The 21,695-nt window shown below is 37.7% G+C and overlaps 1 protein-coding gene across 2 annotated transcripts in view; it reads left to right on the top strand.

Moving 5' to 3' along the window:
* Positions 1-14,404: 14,404 nt before the first annotated feature.
* exoc3l2.L (exocyst complex component 3-like 2 L homeolog) overlaps positions 14,405-21,695 on the top strand; it is a 29,063-nt gene continuing 21,772 nt past the window's right edge. Inside the window, exon 1 of one of the 2 annotated variants that reach the window (XM_041572820.1) lies at positions 14,405-14,484. Coding sequence is in view for 1 of the 2 variants with exons in the window: in XM_041572819.1 (XP_041428753.1) it covers positions 21,541-21,554 (14 nt within the window). In the remaining variant the exon portion in view is untranslated. Of the gene's footprint in view, positions 14,485-21,402; positions 21,555-21,695 lie in introns of those variants that run through there. The other variant, XM_041572819.1, reaches the window with a different exon arrangement.

Below are 21,695 nucleotides of genomic sequence, written 5' to 3'. Positions count from 1 at the left end.
TTATTGCCTGCCCTCTGTCTCTCCTTATCTTAACTTGCATGTCTGAATGACATGGGATTCTGAGAGTTGTAGTTCAATAACAACTGTGTTTCAATATCACTGTAGCACTTAAAAAAAATGAGTCTGAGAGTTTTTGTTTGTGATGTTTGTGCAGCAGTTTCTGGCTAAAAATATATGTGGTTCCATTATGAATTAGTAAAGGATTTATTCACAATGCATGTTTGTTAGATTTTTTAAGCAACCACTGTGAAACCTCCACATGGATTTTGGGCACACCAGTACCAAAGTATCTTTGCAGTCCTAATTGCCATGTATTAAAGTAGTTTACCACTAGTTTTAACATGAGTTGGGCTAAAGTAAAAATTTTCTGCAAAAAAGAAAATTTGCCATTGTTAAAATTTGAAAAAACTACTCATTTTTGTGTATTTACACCAAGAGTTATTTGGCCAGAGTTTAGGATGGGAAACTACCATTTTAAAGACAGAACAGCCACCTCTACATCTCATTATTTACAAATACATCACATGTTCCTTGCTAATATGCCACACATGTCATATAGCATAGATTTGCCAGCATAGTTTCCCCACCCTGGTGAATAAACACAGACAAATGAATTAAGCCTGACAAATATTATTCACACATTACACTCACAATGATGTAAATACAATTTTAAGAAGTTATGCAATGTCACCACAAAAATATGCCTGATATATTGATGCCGTCTTCGGATTTTGTACAAGGATAAAATTTACCCATTAGTAAAGATGCTCCTTAGGATGTCTAATTAGGAATTGTGTCGCAATACTTTGCACTTTCTATTTACTATAATTAGCACTACATTCACAAGAACCAACAAATTAGGGTAACGATAATCTGAAAACCTACAGAGACAAGAATTAGTATGTCTCTTCCATCTGAATTCAAATTATATGTTTTCATACCTTTGTATACTGGAAATGAGGGAAGAGTGTCCTTGAGGATTGGTAACTCGTTAAGTGCCACTAAGTCCTTGCTTATGCATCATAATGCCTTTACAGTATCCACAGCATTGCTAACATGTTAATTCATATTTATGTTTAACAGAATTTAGTAAAACACTGTAATTCATACAACTACACAAATTACAGCTATCTACAGTCATGCAAACTGATGTAATTATTTATTTTCCTTCCCTGAATTTAGATTAGGTTTGGCCAGCTAATAAAATGGAGTAAAAAGATGAATGAAAGTTAGAGTGAGACAAAACAAGTGTGAATCAGAAAGAGATGGGGAGAAAGTGGGAGGAAGGGGCACACAAAGAGCGGCCAAATAACAGTTTAAGGGAGGGCAGAGAGAGTACAGCAGGGGGAGGGAGAACCCCCTGCTGTGGAGAAGATACGCCTTCTGAATGTTAAATTAGAATTTCTTTTGTCCCCAATCCCATCTGTTCCTTCTACCCCCCAATCCTTTTCACCTTTTGTACTGGTCTAGCTATTCACATCTGGGGCTAGCAGGTGCACAGATCTTCCACTGACAGTACATGTGTCAGATGCAGTGACAGGAGAATCCCGAATCTGCAATAAACACACATATATGCTGCCGCTTGCATCTCTCAGCACATCATATTTGTATATGTGTACATTCAATTGTACATCGCTGCTGAATATGTAAATTAAGACTAAATGGGGCCCTAGGCAGGGTAGTTCTTTTGGGACCCCCACCTTGATTCTCTATAAATGCTTTGCAGTATAAGGGGCAGCATCCACCTAAATTGTAATTAGATTATGACTACAATGGAATACCATCCAAAATGCCAGAAATGCTATTTGCTGATTGGTTGGTATAGGTGACTGGACCTACTGTATATCAATGAATGCATTTGATTAAATAAACCCTTATGGATTTAGGTAGCCATTCCCCTGCACATGCAGTGTCGGACTGGGACACATAGGGACCCACCAAAAAATCATTTACTAATGTATTGGATGCATGTTCAAGAACACCCAGGGCATACAATTGTGTTCCTAGAGCAATTGCACCTGTTTATTGCACTTCCCTGGCATTTGGGATGAAGAGCTTTTGTATGTCTTCCAGGTCACTATAACAGACCTGTTACAAACATGCAATAGTATAGTAACATAAGGTAAATACTGGGTAAATATACTGACTACATATAGTGGCTTGGGGCATAGGGTTAAATGAAGGCTGCTTAGATGTACTGGCTTGGCGGCTGGTTACATTAAAGGACAGGGAAACCCATATAATTAAGTTATAACCCCTGGATTGCCATCCTCCTGAACCGCACTACTACACTTCCCCAAGACTACCCTGTTCAACCTACCTGTTCTCAAAAGCAGAGTAGTGCAGCAGGGTTACCATACCATTTATTCCTTTATTGGAAGCTGTCACCAAAGCTGAGCATTTGCAACTGAAGCCAGGTCCAGAGTGGTTTCAAGTACGCATGTCGAATATTGCTGATTGCTTGCAAAATAAGAATTAAAAGGCATGAGATGGGGCCAGCCAACCACACTGCACTGCTCTGCTTTTTTTCGAACCAATAAAGCAAACAAGGCTCTTTCAGGGTAGTGCAGTAATGCATTGGTGGGGACAACCACTCAATTTAGGTACATGGGTTTTGTTCTCCTGTAACAGACTTGGGGTACTTGTTGTGTGCTTACAATATTTTGGTTTGGAACACAGATTGGCTAGATTTACAGGGCTGGGGTTTAAAATGTAAACTTTGCCCAAATTAACACACCTTTATGTCTCTACCTCTTCTATGTTTTTTTAAAGGTACAATAAGCAATTCAGTCATATACAAAACACATTCTATTAACAGGCATTGGGCATGGATCTCAGTCCTGATTCCCCAGGGACACCTTTTATTTGGATACCTCTACCCTAATATGTATGTTTAAACAATCCATGAGTTCATGGTCGGAGGACAGGGACAATGCATTTCATTGCCCAGTATATGAGTGCTCAAAATTTCAGTCTTGCATAATAAGCTAACGTCATCCAGGAATCTTAGAGGGCAGAGGTAGGGTTGCCACCTTTTCTGGACAAAATACCGGCCTTCCTATATATTTATCTTTTTTCCCTATTAATAACATTGGGATCAACCATCATTCTTACTGACCAGGCCAGTAAAATACTGGCCAGGTGGCAAGCCTAGGCAGGGGGCAAGAGAGAGAATGCGTGTAAGGTCATCTTTTACATTTTTTTCATCTGGAACCAGTTATTCAGAAAGCTCCAAATTTCAGAAAGGCCATAATTAAACAGTACCTTGTACTTGATCCTAAACTGCATGAATCCATATGGGTGGCAAAACAATCCTATAGGATTTATTTAACGTGTAAGTGATTTTTAGCACCTTGAAGTTACATTGATCTAAATTAATGAAGATCTCTTATCCAGAGTGGAAGGAATGGTTCTTATTTTGGTTCATCATTGAGTAAAACTATGGAGCAGAGGGGCTCCTGTATAAAGGGCTGGAACATTTGCATGTGCACACTTTCCTTGACCTCTGGGTAGGCTGGATGATTAAACTAATTAATCTATGGATGCCAAACCAGAATGAAGAGTAGGAGCCTGCTATTAGATAAACAGCCTTTCTTGTGCACATCAGTGCTGTTCTTTACCATGGTCTGTGATCCCAAGTATAGGTCTATAACAAACATATACAAGCCCGATTCCACAATAGTTGGGACACTGGGTAAAATTTAAATAAAAAGAGAATGGGATGATTTGCAAACCATTTAACCACATATATCACATGTTGAAACAGAGAAATGTTATTCTTTTCTGAAAATGATACACTCAATTAAAATTTGATGCCAGTATTATATATCAAAAAAGTTTTTTAAATTTTATGTTGAGGAACATTATTCTTTAATAATTTTTGCCCAGTATTTCACCAACTGGGGTACCACTGAGAGCCCCATCTCTCCAGTATATGCTTTTTTTTATACCCAATCTTGTTAATGACATCATTGTTTCTACAGATTTATCAAGTGCCGAATTTTTAAATTAGAATTTCAAATTTATTTTAGTGAAATTCTACTAGGGAATAGTCCAAATTCGATTTGAGTTTCAAAAAAATTTGAAATTCAAATTTATCATGTACTATCCCTTTAAGAATTCAAATTTGACTATTCACCATAAAACCTGTCAAATTGGTGTTTTGGCCTATGGGGGACCTCCTACAATCAATTTGGAGTTGCTTTTAGAAACTCCCATAAACTCAAAAGTTGACCCTTGATAAATCTGGCCCAAGTGTTTTGTTAGCATAACATGACTTTTTCAGTTTTTTGTTGACCCTCTTCTAAACTTCTGCTGCTATCAAATGCATTATTAAATACATTACAATTACTCAGTTTTAACATTTGATATGTTGTCTTTGTACTGTACACGAATATGATCACATTCTATTTTTATTTATATTTTACCAAGTGTCCCAACATTTTTTGGAAATGGGTTGTACTATGATATTAAATATTTAAATAGTATTGTTAAGCCAGCAGACTTGGTTGATGCTGTCCCTAAAGGAAAATCGGGTCAAATAGATATTTTTGTTGTAAGGCAGAAAATAGTTCTGCGTTTAGGGTAAGTCCAGTACAAGTCTGTAACCATCTGTCAGTAGCCTTTCAGTTGTGAAAATCAGTATCTCGGATAAATGGAAAGGAAAGGCCATAGAGCAATCCTTAAAAACTGTTCTTACTCTGGGAGTCTCACCAGATTTTGGCAGCTGTTTGTCTGCAGTTCTAAAGAGGGTATGGAGAATGAAATCCCCCATAATCCTTCCAAAATCACTGTCTATAAAAGCCTATACTGATGTTGTCTCAGCTGGAGCATAAATTGGTTAATCTCTTTCCCTACTCCCTTGCACTCAAGTAGATCTTATATTTGTATCCCTCCTTTCCAACAGATAGTTTATAGACTACCTCCATAACTCCATAAGGGTAAATATATAACAGAATCTGGAACGTAAAAGCCCTTAGAAATATTCCTTTTAATAGGCGAGTTGCCTTCTCTGCTTGCAATTTTGCTTACAATTACTGCAGCATATAAAAATGCAAAGCCCACAAACTAGGGAAATATTTTTTTCTAGATCAAATGAAGGCCTATGATGGACCTGATTACCACTACTTATAAGTACAGTTTTCTGGTTCATTTGTAGGATGATTAAAAGCTTTAGAAAAAAGACAGAGGTGAGAGCTGTTGTGAGACAAGGCTGTCACTTGAGTTCTCTTGTCTATGAACTGTTAGAAGATCGTCTGCTGAGAAGGCTGGAGACTTTGATGGGCATCTCACACAATCCATCCTTAAAGCTAGTAGTCTCTGCAGAAGATGTCACAGTGATTACTTTATAACCACAGGATGTAATATAATTACTTGTTATCTTCCAGGTTTACAAGAATGAGGGGCTCATGCAAACTAAAATAAGGGTTTATATAGGTGAGAGTGAGACAACTTTTCCTCTTACTAATTTCCCACTTGCCCCAGATGGTTAATATTGTAGGCTTTAAATTTAGAATGGATGCTAGAGTAAATTGGTAAAACAGTATTGGACACTAGAAACTCCATGTTTCAGCAGTGAAAAACTGGAAGCTGACCTACAAGGAAATAATTTCATTAACTTTCTTGATTCTGGTGGGGTTTGTTTGTAAGTTATGTTTTACAGTGTGTTCTTCCAGCTTTTGAGGAAGTGTTTTTGTACGGAACACAATGAAACAAGTGTAACATATATGCAGACAAAGGAAGGAAATTCCTGCCCAGGTTTCCTGGGGCCTGGCATTCCCTTTAAATAATGTGAAGATGTCTTAGAAAGGTAGATTAGAAGACAGCATGCCTGATGTTAACAGTTATTAAATACTGTTTGTGGACCATGAGATGTGATCCACTGGCAAGTTAAGATATCAGGACAGAGCTGAAGTGGTGCACAAAATAATTTAAATTTTTTTTAAAACATGACACAAAATCTAGAAGCAATATTGGAGAATGTTAAGATGACTGTATGTTTTGTTAAGCAGACATCAATTTTTGGGCATAAGGAAATCTAATCTGGGGGGTAGGTCTGTAACGTTTTCTTTCTTTTACTAAGAATTACTAATGAAAATATCTTTATCTGTACACTAGAGGGCATATGTATCACAGATCAAGATATTTTTTTAAACCATGAGGATCAGCTTCTGTTTTTCTTTCTGCATTTTTTTTAAATTTTTTTGTACATTCTCTCCAATATTTTTCCATGGGAATGTTGTAAAGTATGTCGCACTGCATATCTTTTAAAATAACTTATACCAGGGGGTACACTGCCCCAAATGAGAATAGAAAAAAGTTAAATAAACCCAAAAATATAGGGGTGCTTCACAGCCAATAAAGGATTGTAAAAATAAGAAAGAAGAAGTGTCTACAGAACAAAAAGACTCTGGGTCTAATATGAAATGGATTACATGTTGGCAAATAAATGACACTAATACAAGTAAATGAATTTAGCCAGCTCAGCTTTATTTACAAGGAAAACAATACATTTATGTTAATTAATCACATCTACTGAAGAACAGTTTCATAGTAATACAACCATTATACATAGCCCCACCCATGAATAAAAAGACTTTATAAAATACATAGTTCGTACAATAAAGTATGGATCCCATATTGGACCATGTGATCCCCATCCAAGATCTTCAGATATTTAGGGGGTTATTTACTAAGCTCCGAATGCCCGAAATCTGAAAATTTTTTGATTTTTTGTGTTATAAGAGGCTTAAAAAAAATCATAAATTTTTCAGAATTTATTACACCACGAGGGCTAAAAAGCCTGATTATAAAACCTTGGCATCTCAAACCTGTCGAGGTTGCATAAAAGTCAATGGGAACAGTCCCATTAATTTTTGGTTGTGTTGGGGGTTTCCGCAAATTTTACGATGTTTTCGGAGTTTTCGGGGGGAAATTCACGAAAAAATTCTGAGCTTTTCCCACAAAGGTAATTTTCAGGAAAATTTAATCAGAGTTTGTAGCAGCCGATATTGAGATAAATTCGGACCTTGATAAATAACCCCCTTAATGTGTGCATTTAAAAGATCATCAGCTTAAGAGTCACTGTATGGAGTACTAAGTCACTTGAATATGCTCACACATTAATGGGGCTCATGAATCTTGGTATCAAGTAAATCAGCAGTAGAAGTTTTAGAAGTCATAACCACAGTTTCAATGAATATATGCCCATGTTAATTATGGACAAGTCAGATTCCATCATAACAAAAGCATATAACTGCACCAGGAGCTTTTTTTCCTTTTAACCCTTTCTGTGCCAGCACCTTTTGATCTTGGAGAGGTAGAATCTGTGGTGCTGCAATGATCATACTTTTATGATGGTGCCATAGAGTCTGCATTTACTGACACTTGGTTTGCTCGGCTTTGAGAGTTTTTTGCAGCTCTTTGAATTAAGGAATCTCTTGGGTAATGCTGAGAGTCTGACTAACCTTTTCCTGTGAATGACTTGTCTATAACTTCTCACTCTGACATACATTACCATGTATTTCCTCAATGTTGCGACTTTTGTGAGTATCTAGATTTTTTGTATCAGTTGTTCATATCCTTCCTGACTCCACTGCTGATAAATATATCTTTAATAGAATGTATCTTGTGGGTTTTGTTGTTGTTACAATTTGCGTGATTTCCTGCTGTATTGCTTTTCTTCACCTGTATATAAGAAGTAGACAGAGAAAAGTGGATCATCTGCCCCAAGTGCCCTAGCCTTAGGGTTTGGCTTCCCTTATTATATTGTATGATTATATATGTATTCCTTTGAGTCACAGTCTACACATCTTGGATTTGTTCATAAGAATTCATACATGGGATTACCCTTGAGTGTCCTTGTTTATTTGGTCATTTGTATTTCATGCAGTAATCTGAAATTATCTAAATTATAATAATTCTAGTATCTAATCTAAATTCAAAATGTTGTCATTTTCATCTTTAGTTGTGAAACACACTTGCACTGTATATATGTTATAATTCATTTGTATGTAGACTTTAGATCAGGGTCATATCAGGGTCTACCATCAACCAAATATCAGTAATTATATGCAGTGGCAAAGAGACAAACTCTTTTATGCCACACAGATATTTTTTTTCCCTCTGAGATACTATGCCTAGTAAAAATGAGCCCTTAAAGGAACAGTAACGCCAAAAAAATGAAGTGTATCAAAGTATCCGGAAACCCATTATGCAGAATGCTCCAAATTACAGAAAGGCTTTCTCCCATACACTCTATTACAATAAAATAATCCAATTTCTTTAAGAACGATTACCTTTTTCTCTGTAGTAATAAAACAGTACCTTGTACTTGATCATAATAACATATAAAGTTAGGTTGAAAAAAGTCACACATCCATCAAGTTCAACCTTATCCAAACTAAGATATAATCAACCCTTATTGGAAGCAAAACCAGCTTATTGGGTTTATTTATGTTATGTTATTATGTTTACATGATTTCCAGTAGACTTAAAGGAACAGTACAGTGGAAAAATAAAAACTGGGTAAATGAAAAAATATTTCTAGTATAGTTAGTAAGGCAAAAATGTAATGTCTGGAGTGACTGGATCTCTAACATAATAGCCAGAATGCAGCTTCCTGCTTTTCAGCTCTATAACTCTGAGTTAGTCAGCGACTTGTAGGGGGGCCACATCATGGGACATATCTGTTCAGTGAGTTTGCAATTGATCCTCAGCATTCAGCTCAGATTCAAAAGCAACAGATATGACCCATGTGCTCCCCCTCAAGTCACTGATTGGTTACTGCCTGGTCACCAAGGTAACCAGTCAGTGGAAACCAAGAGAGCTGAAACGCAGGAAGTAGTGTTCTGGCTATTATGTTAGACATAAGAAACATTTTTTTATTTTGCACAGCCTATCCATTTACCCAGTTTTTATTTTTATACTGAACTGTTCCTTTAAGGTAGAAAGATCTGAATTACGAAAAGATCCATTATCCAGAAACCCCCAGGTCCCATACTTGTAGTTAAAATAGAATGTACTGTTGCCCTGCACTAGTAAAACTGGTGTGTTTGGTTCAGAAATACTACTATCGTTTATATAATCAGGCTGCTGTGTATTCATGGGGGCAGCCAATGAAGGCTCAGGTTACATAGCAGATGCACACTGTAGAATATAACGGTACTCTATTACAGAGCTTATCTATTATCTGCCATGTATCCTGTGCCTTTTCTCCTTTTTCATCTTAAATGGCTGCCCCCATGATCACACAGCAGCTTGTTTAAATAAACTTTAATAGCATTTCTGAAGCAAACATGCCAGTTTTACCAATGCAGGGCAACAGTATATTACATTTTAATTACTTTGGAACACTTTTCTTTTCTGGTGATATTCTTCCTTTAAGCTTTTTAAATTAGGTCACCATGATCCCTTCTAATTCAGTTACCTAATGCCTAATTTTTATATAAGGTTGGTGGTACACAGGGCATTTGGATCACTTACATGTTCAGACGTAAAACAATGTCAATATACCTTTTTTCACTTACCACATCCTATAGAGATGTAGGTGAAATGCTCTGTCAGTGGTAGACCTGCTAGTAATAAGGATGATGTTAGCTTCCAGAGGTTACAGGTTCTCTGCACTCAACCCATTATCAATATATTTAAGACATTGAGACATTTTGTGCATACAGCTGCTAAAAATTACCTTACCCTTTAAACAAAACAGGGATTGTTTGTCCATATATTGCAATATATTCAAGCTGGCCGACTACATCAAAGTCATCCCATATCTGCAGGCACGGATTTGCGGCAAGGCCGCATAGGCCCGGGCCTAGGGCGGCAAAGAAATAGGGGCGGCATGCCGCCCAGCCGGCGTTCAACTGCACCAGCTGCGCCGGCGTTTTTTCGCCGGCGTGCTGGGAAGGCGGGCGCTAGGACCGCGCGGCCGCCTGGTCGGACCGCGCGGCCTAGGGGCGCCCAGAAGTGAAATCCGGCGCTGCATATCTGGCCAGCCCTACACTCAGTTTTCATCTGATTAATTAAGAATTCTATTGCTTCATTATTCATTTTACACAGGGACTACGTTTTACCTGCAACTTACTGGCTGCTTTCAAAGTAAAACTCCCATACTTGGCTGCCCTTTTATTAGACACCAGTGGGATCACCTGACTATAGCTGGGAAGGGTGGGGGCTACAACATGGAGCTGGTCACTGCTCCTGTATGAACTATGACAAAATGACAACTAGGGAAAGTTGCAGGTAAAACTTAGTCCCTTTGTAAAATGTATAATATGGGATGATTTCGACATAAGAGCGAGAGAGAGAGAGAGAGAGAGAGAGAGAGAGAGAGAGAGAGAGAGACAGCAAGCTAGCCCAAGACTTTGCCTTGACTCCATCTAGTGTCAGTTATTAGGGACAGCATTATACAGTGATACTGTACAACACATCAATTTATATATACAACTATGTGTGTGTAACATAAATTAGACTGTGAAATATGCACTCCTAAATTTAAAATGTAACTTTTAATATACATCTCTAAATCTATAATAGCGTTGCAGTTTAAATAAAAACAATTTGAGTTTTCGAGTTTATTTTTTGCTAAAAAAAACCACACATTTTTCGATATTTATTAAACTCTGGCCCTGGAAATAGCTTGAATCTGAAAATACACCATCTAAAACCTGTTGAGATTGTGTCATTGGCAGAACCATTTCAAGATGTTAATAGCCTTTCGTGATGTTGGAGGTTTTTTTGGAGGGTTGAATAATTCGAACAATTTTAGTTTTCTCCTGCAGAAAACTCAATTAATTCAAGTTTTCGGGTTTTCGTACTTGAACTGGCAGAATCAAGTTTTTTCCATTCTAGTTTTTACTTAAATAAGTTAGAATTCCAGTTGTGAGTTCATTCGAGTTCATTCGAGGTATAAATAACCCTAACATCTGACTTTTGATAAATAATCGCCTAAGTTACTTGTCCGGTAACAGACAGTTGGCAATTTCTTGTTTTAGTTGTACTTGCTTGCTGTTACATGGTGGAATTCAGTTTTTGGTGACACCACAAAGTGGTGCCACACACAAAGTAGTAATTTCAATTGGAACATACATATTTAGACAGATATAAGAATTGTTTCTCTATACTATTGCAACGCTGTATACAATTCAGAGACAAATATTTAGAGATTAAAAAGCATTCCCTCACATTTTAATGAGCTACATTAAGGAAAAATTAAGTGTATCAAAGTATCCGGAAAGCCATTATGCAGAATGCTCCAAATTACAGAAAGGCTTTCTCCCATACACTCTATTACAATAAAATAATGCACAGATGCACCAGAGGCCACCCTTTAACACTGGAGGAGCAGAATTTTATTTTGAAGCAACATAGGTGGTTCTTCACAATGAGGACAGTGAGGTTGTGGAATGCACTGCCCGGTGATGTTGTGATCGCTGATTCAGTTAATGCCTTTAAGAATGGCTTGGATGATTTCTTGGACAGACATAATATCCAAGGGTATTGTGATACTAAAATTTACAGTTAGTATAGATATTGGTATATACCCATCTTAACTATATGCAACTATGACAGAGGAAATGGAAGCATATGTTATGGAGTAATATAATTAAAGGTGCAAAATTTGTTATTGTTCTAATAACCCATTGAAGCCAGTCAGCAGATAGTATTTACTGGTCAGTTGTTTCAAAGCAAATAATCTTTGATTTTGCTTTTTTAACTACCTGGGTCAAATTTGCACCTTAGGGCAATGGCACACAGGAATGTTGTTGAATGTACAATTGCTCACCTGTGGATGGGTGACAAAATTACCACAAATACCCTCCATAGAATAATCTTGTAATTTCTCTGACACTACCAGTGCAAATGTTCACTGCCTCACTAAGATATCATTCACCGTTTTCTGGCTTAATGTGCAATATATTACTACTCCCAATGTTATATAATAGTGAGTGCCCTGACTGAAGCACATGGATAAGTTACAGGCAGACCGGTGTGTGTGTCAGTGCATAATATAAGTAGTGGTGACAGGCAGACTGGGGCATTTCGACTGCCACTGTTTTCCACCAGACACCAGTGTTGGCTAAATTGCCCTGTGTGCCTTTGGCCTGAGAATGTGCAGACCTAGGACATCATCTGTACATACTGCAAAAATGCATTCTCCCAGTCTTACAGTAGAGAAGGGTCTTTCTCTTTATGGATCCATATGTCTTTACAGAACATTGCAAAACAACCACAGGGTTCCAGATGGGGAGTATTGCGAGTTTACAAGGGTTTATGAGTGCCTAGCATAGCATACATTTTAAAGAAGCAGTCGTCCCAGGTTTCTTACTTACTCCTCTCATTGCATTCTTCTAATCCCTGGTTATATTTTTAAACAATAAGAAATGTTATCATGAACTTTAGCTGATCTGGTCATGTAAGCTTTACAACATTAGCCATATATAATAGGGGTTGTATTAGATTCCAAGGCAGACCAGAAGAAGTAGCCCAAACGGTTTTACAAGCTATCTCACCAATTTTCTTGCCAAAGCATAAGTCCCATTTCTTACCAATTCTTATGGATTTGTAAGGCAAATCCCAAACAGAAATGATATAACAGACCCCAAAAGGGTCTGCCTAGAAAACCTCTCCATCTTGACCATTTTTTTGTAAAATGCTGGGAGGTATGCTATATGCTCTTATGAACTTTTATTTTTTTAGGGACCACACAGACATATCGGATTCCACAGATTGAAAGGAAATGATGATAGTCTGGCTGTACTTCAGGGACCAGCTTCCCTGTCCGCATGTCAAAAAGGAGATATATTTTCACTTTAACATATACTTTAGCTGGCTCTGTGGATATTATACCAATGTGTAAATGAAACGGATCCGCACACACAACGATTAATGCAGTCGGGGATTATCCCCTTTTATTCAGCCACCAAAGATCAGCTTGCAGGATTGGTGAATTACAGGTGTGCGGTAGGAAAATTATATTGTAATCAATCTGTGGATATTATCCCATAATTATACTTCATACTTCCTGAAGTTGTTTGTTTTAATGGGGTGTTTCTAATCGTTTTTCTAATCGTTCCTTTTATGAATAAATTCACTGGTTAAATTTCACTGGGCAATTTAGCACCAATCTTAGTAAATTAGCCTCAGTATTTTTAAAAATTAAATTTTCTTCTTATTTTTCTAAAACTAGGAATCTTGCTTCAAGTTTATTATTAATTTCACCTCCCTTTCTATAGCATATACACTGATTTTTTTCTAAGAGCTGCAATTTTATTGACCAAGCTCCTTTTTGGAGCCACACCCCCTACTTACCATGTCCGTTTTACAAAATTTGCCAGGTTATGAAAGTTTGAACACATTTCTGTAGTTTTTATGTTTTATTACAGTTTTAATAATGAAGGTGAATTGCCCTTTAAGCTGTGAGTCTAACTTCTCCCAAGGGACAAAACTGTTACAAATGTATCTTAAGTATCCAGTATCTTATTCTGGGCTCTCTGCCAAGATCCAATTAAGTTAGAAACATTGTATCTTTTTTGGTTGTTCAGTGCAGAGAAATCGGGACTTTCCAGTAAAAACGCATTCTGTTAATGCAGCTGCAATGAAGGATAGGGTAGTCGTTGTGTGTATATACTGTATATATATATATATATATATATATATATATATATATATATATATATATATCTTCATAAAGCAGCACAATGTACTTCTGAGAGGGAGAGAAAGAGAGAAGAATTGCAGGGTGTATAATTGCTATTCTGGAAGAAGTTCTTCAAATTTTACCCATTTTTGTTTGGTGCAATTATTGAAGTAGTTGACATTAAGCATACATTTAAATGACGCTGCTTATGATCTTTTCTAAAAATACAAGTATCTTGGAAAATGTCAGCTGCTAATTCATACAGAAAAGAAGCACACACGTATTACGTATAAGATGAGAGTAAGTGACAAAAGGTACAAAAATGTGTCTGTATCAGATCCGGAGAGAGGTGGCTGAAAAAGCAGAAGGACACAAAGTAGTCCAGACACATAAAGTACAAAGAAAATTCAAAGTAGACGGGGAACGGCAGAGCCAATAAAGTCAGTAGACACTCATTTACCATTACCTCCGTCCTTACGTAATTGGAAGTCTTCAAAAATTGACAAATATTTTTTTTTTGTTCTAAAAAAATTAGGCAGAACACGTTTTCCTGTGTTTTTTTTCTTGTTATTTTCTAGAACTTCGTGTTTCTACTACCTCCCTCTCATTTCCTCAGCGACATATTTAAAGATGGCCGCCGCCAGGTCAAGGGACCTTGGCATTTCCTTAGGACTGGTCTAGGTTTCCTGTAGATGGGGAGGGGAGAGAGGTGACAGGAATGGGACGGGATGGGAAGGGAAGTTTCCTGTCTCCATTTATATCCCGCACGCTTGCACACACACACAGGGATAGCTGAGGGATGCACAAGTATCAAGCAAGGGTGAGGTCAGGCTATCATTATTTGGGTAAGCATTCTTGTGTCTTCTGCGTCCCCAGGTATATTATCAGATAGATACATATAGTTAGATTTGTATAATACTGTAACTGTATGCTTATACAACCATGTTTGCAATTTATTTTAATTTGTTTTCTGATTTTTGTTGTATGCTTGATAGTTTGTGGTCACGTGTATATACTTTTCTGTTAATTTTATATACTGGTACTAAGTCAATGAATAACTTTAATGTGCACGTAAAGATTGTTACTCTTATTTGCACATATCTGTATGTTCTTGAGAAATGCATTTTTTATAGGGATTACAAAAAAGTTTCTTTCTTTATCATAGGTAAGTAAATGTGTCTATATCTTTGTGTAAATATACTTGGATATATAAGTGTTTTATACCTACATGTGACTATGCACGGGCATATTAAAATGTGTGCTATAAATAGTTGAAGACGTTTTTTCGATGCGGTTATTGGGGAAAACTGCTTTTATGATTGTTCTGGAAACATTGCCGGGTTATTCTTGCACAAAGTGATTGCTCTGCATGTATAGAAGGAACAGTTTCCATAGCAATTAGCGGAATGGATCAATGTGTATTTATGTATACATATAAATGCATAAAAGAACAAAAAAGTGTAGGGACACCATGGGCCATTTTTCTGAGGCATCAGAGCCAGCCATTGTCCTGGACACTACTGTGATCTTCTTCATTAAAAGTAACTACTTCTTATTGCAAAGGGAATTATGTCTCTTAAATCAATCTTACCTGTAGGTATCTCCTTGTCTCCCTTGATAAAATACTGATTGTTTCCTTGCCAAATGACCAAGAAGGGCAGCAGAATCTGCACTTCCGTACTTTTATCCCTGGTTTCATAGCGTATTCATTTTTATCTCTTTGTGATTCTCTTTTCTATGGAAGCATTGCATGCAGAGTCTGTTTTTATTGGACCATCCCTTTACTTGACCTCTTTTATAGAACCAGTGACAGTCTGAATATGTTTATTAAATCTTAACTCACACCTTTAGTTAGGGAATGGGGATATCTATGGCCTATTGTACAAACCACTTGAATTAAATTGTGCGTGCTCTAAACTCGCCAGAATTAGCACATAGTGCCTTTCAGTCACATGTTCACATGGGTGAATTTATTCTTTTATTTATTTATGCTTTAATGGTTTCATTTAAGAACTCGACCCTTGATAAATCTGCCCCTAAATGTTGCCTTCAAATAACCTATGCCTTGAAGCTGCATAACAATATAGCTACAGATAACTAAATGCTGAGCAATCGACCACTTCTGAATGTTAAAAAAGTACTGGGATTAGGTTAGTGTATTGTAGAGCAGGCATCTGTGGAAAAGTTGTTTGTCTGACTTTACACTTGAGTGTAATGTTCTCTCTGTATATCTGTTTGTTTGTTTACTAATATGTTATTTATTAAGTTTTGAAGGTTTGGGGGATTAAAAGACAGAATATTTAAAATGGCTACACATTTTCATGCAAAGTCTGTAGATTTACATCTTTTCTTATGAAAAGGTAAATGTATTTATATATTTGGTTTCGGTTATCCTTCCTAGTAATGAACTGGCCTCAGTACTGCTACCTATAAAACATATACTACTTAATTTTTTATAAATGTGTGTGCATCTTTATGGCACATTTGCCATCTGGGAATGCTCAAGAGTACACAGTGCGTATTGTTACATTAACAGCAAGAAAATAAAGGCATAGTACAACTGGGTATAAACATCCACAACTTCATGGTGTATTTTGCTATGAAGATTGATTGCTTTGTACTTGTGCATGTGCTAAATAGTAATCAATGGCTAGAATTTCTTGTGTGTCTAATGAATGGAGAATATTTCAGGCAGGGTCATACAGGTTTCATGACCTTTTATTTACTTGCTAACGAGCCTTTTTATTTACAGGCATTTGTAGCAATTTAATGTCATTGGTACCATGTGTATAGAAAATCAGCCCTAGTGTTTAGGGGTTAATACTGTACATCTGCATCTGAATTTGTGTCTGAGTTAACTCCATATTCAAGGCAAGTGAAGTCCTTGTCAACCTTTTCAACTAGTCTCACATACTAAGGACACCGATACTTGTGTTGTATGATGTTAATGTTTACAAAACTTTAACTGTGGCATTTAGTGCCACATGTAAATTTTTTTTAATCATTTTTATTTTATTTAGCAGTTGTGTTTTGTATCAGATTTTTCAATCCCTTAAAACATCAATATTGGGCATTATGAATTCTTCTTATCATTTCAGCCCATGTGACATTGTGCCACTGATGTGTAACTGATTTCTCATAAATTCATACCCTAGACATTTACAAGGATCCATTCACACTAACAAAATCAAGTGTAACAGTGCAAGAATGTCCAGTATTTGAGCTGTTGCATCATTACACCTAGCAGCAGTTGGAGGGTCAAAGACTGGACATTACAGGCCAAGGCAGTTACCCCCTCAGTTTTCTTTGGTCTGAAAAAAGAGGTTATCATAAGTATTAAGCCAAACACTGTAATATTTCTTGTTGGAGAAGTGACAGAGAAAGGAAATAAAAACATGGAGCTTACCAGCAGAAGAGGGCATTGGTGATTGTGCTAAACAACGAAGGGCAAATGGCAACACAAAAGAATAGCATGATGATTGCTGGAGGAAATGTGATATACAGAAAGAAGATGTGAGACGTGGCAGTGTGGATTGCATGGAGCCATTAAAATAGCAATCTTCTTTACAAGTGAAGCTGTGTCATATTATTGACCTGCCGGGGTACTGGGATTTTTCCTGCTGGGCCCTTGTCTAGGTGGGCCCTTTGCCCTTCTGGAGCACAGAGAATTAACTCTGTCTACCCTTTCCAGGTTCTGCTTGCATTTTCACTTATTCCCCCCTGAAAAAAAATTAGTTTAGAAGTATATGATGGGGCTAAAGAAAAGATAGAAGCCACATTTCTTGGCTCAGATACGCAAGAATATCAAGGGAGACTGTGTTCGCTTAGACAGCTTGTACTAGGGATGATAGAACTAACATAACAAACAGAGCACAATGCAACAAAAACACAGATGCTTATATAGAAAAAGTCCCAAATCTACTGTAACTTTTTGGAAGCTGCTACACTTGTTGCTGTGATATCTCTATGTCAAAAAGACATCAGTGAATGAAATGTGCAAATGGTTTTGAAAAACAGTGCCTATGCAGCTATATTAAGTAGTTACATTTCAGCAATAAATCTATTACACATGGGGATACCAGTGTTTTTGTTGGTCACCTTGATATTATATTCTCTGGTAGAACATTGGCACCACAGTATTTACACAAAGTCAGATAGTGGCTCTGTGAATACCATAATAGCAGAAACATACCTGCAAATGTTGCAATTAAACTGTAATCCTGAACTGTATATATACTGTATATATATATTTGGCAAGGAATATATTTAACATACTGTATAATAAGCACAGCATTTCATGCTCCATTGGAGCTAGTGCTTTAAATCAGTTAAGAATACAAATTGCAGTAGAAAAGTTATGATGTGCACAGTCACCATCTGTGTATTATGCCCTGGGCATCATTCTTCCCTGAAACCCCAGGAGAGCTCATCACTACCACTATATTCAGGGCCATCAGAAACCCAGTCTTTCAAAGCAAAACAGTTTGCAGTCTATTTGTAAGGAGAACTAGAACACTGTCACACAGGGTTAACATCTTCCATGACTATCTGGACATTAAAAGTACCTTCCCTAATGGCAGCATGAAAAATTCAATAATGCCTAGGGTTGCTACCTGGCCGGTAAAAGTGTTGCTTGATGCCAATGTTATTTATAGGGAAAAACCATAAATATATAGGAAGGCTGGTATTTTTTTCTAGAAAAGGTGGGAACTTCAGTTATGCCTGACACTGTATGGAATATAGTACTGACGCAATCTGATCCAATGTTTAACCCTCTGAAGAAATTTGGAAAGGCATCATGTGGGGTTATTTTTCATTCTTCTGGACCATCTAGAGAGGTTTCCATAGACGCACAGATAATATCGTACAAAACAAATTTATGTACGATATTCGGTTGAAGACAAGCAGATTGATACCAGAAGACTTGAATATTTGTTGGCTCGTCGATTGGGCCTTTGAAGGCACCCAAAGATCTTTTCCAGGAAAGATCGTTATAGTAACTTCTATGGCCACCTTTAGGCAGGTTTCACAGGCAAAAAGGTTGAACTTGCTGGTCATGCCTCTTTTTCTACATAATCCACTATGTAAACTATGTTTCCTATACCCCCTAAGGGTAGGGGCACACTGAGTGATTTGGGGAGATTTAGTCGCCTTTCGACAACCAATCGAAAGCCAATCCCCCTGAACGCCTTCCCTCTGTCTTGCACCAGCTATAATGAAAAGTCGCCTGCGGCATGGCACACGCGGCGCTTCATATTCCGAAGTCGTCTGAAGCTTCCTTATGAGGCAACTTTGGGTGACTTTGGAATACGAAGCGTTGCGTGTGCCATACCGCAAGCGACTTATCATTATAGCCGGCGCAAGACAGAGGGAAGGTGTTCGGGGAGATTGGCTGCCGCAAAGATGAGGTGATTAGTCACCAGGCGACTAAATCTCCTCAAATCGCCCAGTGTGGGTAATCAAAGCTAATTACTCATTAGTAATAAGGAAAACTGGTACATTGTCTTCACTCCTGAAACAATGTTGCAAGCTAACAGATTAAATCTGGTAAAAAGACTTGAAAGAGACCAGATTCCTGTTATATTATTTACTAGTCAGACCCAGAGAATAAAAATAAATAGAAAATAACAGAAATAAATAATGATTTTGACTGCAATCTCATTAAAATTCATCAATAATGTTTGGAACATTTTAATTCATGCATATAACTTTGCACATTTATGTTATAACCTTCCATTGTGCTGCACTGCTTCCAAAGACAGTTTGTATCTCAGCATCAGTGTTCCCACAGAAAACATGATTTTTAGGGGGGTTGGATACATTTGTCTGTATAGGGGTATGGTTAATTTGGATCATATAGCGTGTGCAGATTTCTTTCCTCAGATACTAGCCGTATTCTAGTTTCTCCCTGCTTAGACTTATGGGGATTTGATCCTATGTGCCTGGCCCTGCAGCTGCACCATCTCTATTTTTCAGGTTCTGGAGTTGTAGATATATGCCTCGATTCTTCTTTCTGTTTGAACTAAAACTGTGGCTTGAACTGAGTTCATCAGTCTGTGGGGATTAATTTACTAATATAATTTATATCTTGCTCTTTTATCCTCTCTTAATTACATGCAACTTGCCATCTAATTTGCCATTTTCTGCATAAGTTACATGGGCATCTCTCATGAGTTTCTAAACTGACATCTTTACCGCATATTTTGGCTAGATGTATGTACTGTATGTAGCCCCAATGAGTATGTATGTGCCTGTGTGGGCAACAAGGTAGCTGGAGAGCAATGGTGGCTCAGTGGTAAATAGCACTGCCTTGCAGCACTGTTTTTTTTTTTTTTTAAGTTTAATTCTGACCTGCAACGTGTTTGTATATTCTCCCTGTATCTGTGTGAGTTTCCACCAGGTACTCTGATTTCTTCCTAAACATAAAACATACCGGCAGGTTTAATTTCCAGGTGAAATTAACCCTATCTTGTGATAGCATCACTGGGTTAAGGACAGATTTAAATGATCAATAATAATCCTGTAAAATATTGCATAAATGTGGCCTATCTGTATAAATAATAGTGTTTATTCTGAAGTCTTCATATGAATCTCTTTGGGTTGTCTCACAATTTCATAATATGCATACTGTATGTGGCATGGTATAATCACTGGGAGGTACAAAACTGTTAGGCACCCTCAGTGATTGTAATTGTTTACCTGATACCCCTGTAGAATCAAATTAATCTCATTCTGCTGTCTTTTGCCCGGCCCTAGGCAGGCGCATGTACAGCAGAGGGAAAAAGGCAGCTTTTTGCATCTAAAAAAAACTTATAGGCCTACACGGACCTTAGTAAAGAAAAGAAAGAGGAGCTTCTACAGAAATACCCCAAGTCAGGGCAGTTTGTTATTTCTCCTTAGGCTAATGCCACACTATGCAGTCACCCGTTGCTTCTGTGCTGATCAGTGTGCCTGCACCTGGAAACATGGCCTCTGCTTAGCTGCAGGCAGACGGGCAGATTTTGGCACAGAAACACAAGATCTTGCATTTCACACCAGAATCCACTGCGTCTGTCTGCACCCGAGCGGAGGCAATGTTTCCAGGTATAGTTAGGGTTGCCACCATTTCTGGAAAAAAATACCGGCCTTCCTATATTCTTGCTGTTTTTTTCCTATTAATAACATAGGCATCAAGTATCATTTTTACTGGCCAGGCTGGTAAAATACTGGTCAGTTGGCAACCCTAGGTTTAGTGTGGCAGCAGCCTAACAGCATTATTGTGTGAAGTATATAACCTAACTAAATTACCAATTCCCCAGTGATGTCATAGCTTCATAGCACACAAGGCACAGCCTCTCTCCACCTACTTTTCTCTGCAGGTGAAGAAAAGCTACTCGACTCCCCTCCGCTCCACTGTGTCCCTGCACTGAAAGGCACAGTGTCTGCCTGTTGCCCTTTAGTAAATCGGCCTCAAAGAGTGGATTCAGTTAGAAAACATGAAACTATGCATCTTGTGTGACATTAGCCTTAGGGTAATGAAACAAATGTGACACTGCACAAGACAAAACTGCACTTGTGCTAGTAATTTAGGGCAGTGGTGTAACAAGAGGGCACCGTCCCCCCTTTGCAAAACTATTCTGAGGAGGAGAGATTTTAATGCTAAAATGGAAGCCAAGCTCGCAGGCTATGCCGCCTGTCCCCCGGGGTCTGCTTCCTCTATTGTTACGCCACTGAATTATGGCCTTTGTGTGTATTGTTTGTCAGCAAACGAGTGAGTGGGAGGGATCAAGGTAAAAGATTAGGTAATTTCCAGGAATGTCACAGTAAGCTGAGATGAAAGTGAAATAACTTCAAAGTATAGATTTACAGTGACAATGGAGAGAGGCTGAGTCGGATTGTGGACAGACCTTTTGCATATTCTCATGGTTTTAAAAATGTGAGTACATATTTAATATTTCCCTATAGAAAATAATGCCAAGGTCCAGGTATTTCTGATTTCCCTGCCGGCTTCCTGGCTGGCTCAGACTTGCTCCCCTTTGAGTAGTATCACCAGAGATCTATGAAGAGGCCAGTGCAT

This window comes from Xenopus laevis, chromosome 8L, assembly GCF_017654675.1.
Source record: "Xenopus laevis strain J_2021 chromosome 8L, Xenopus_laevis_v10.1, whole genome shotgun sequence".
In the NCBI taxonomy this organism is placed as follows: Eukaryota; Metazoa; Chordata; class Amphibia; order Anura; family Pipidae; genus Xenopus; species Xenopus laevis.
This window is presented reverse-complemented; position numbering and strand designations above follow the sequence as displayed.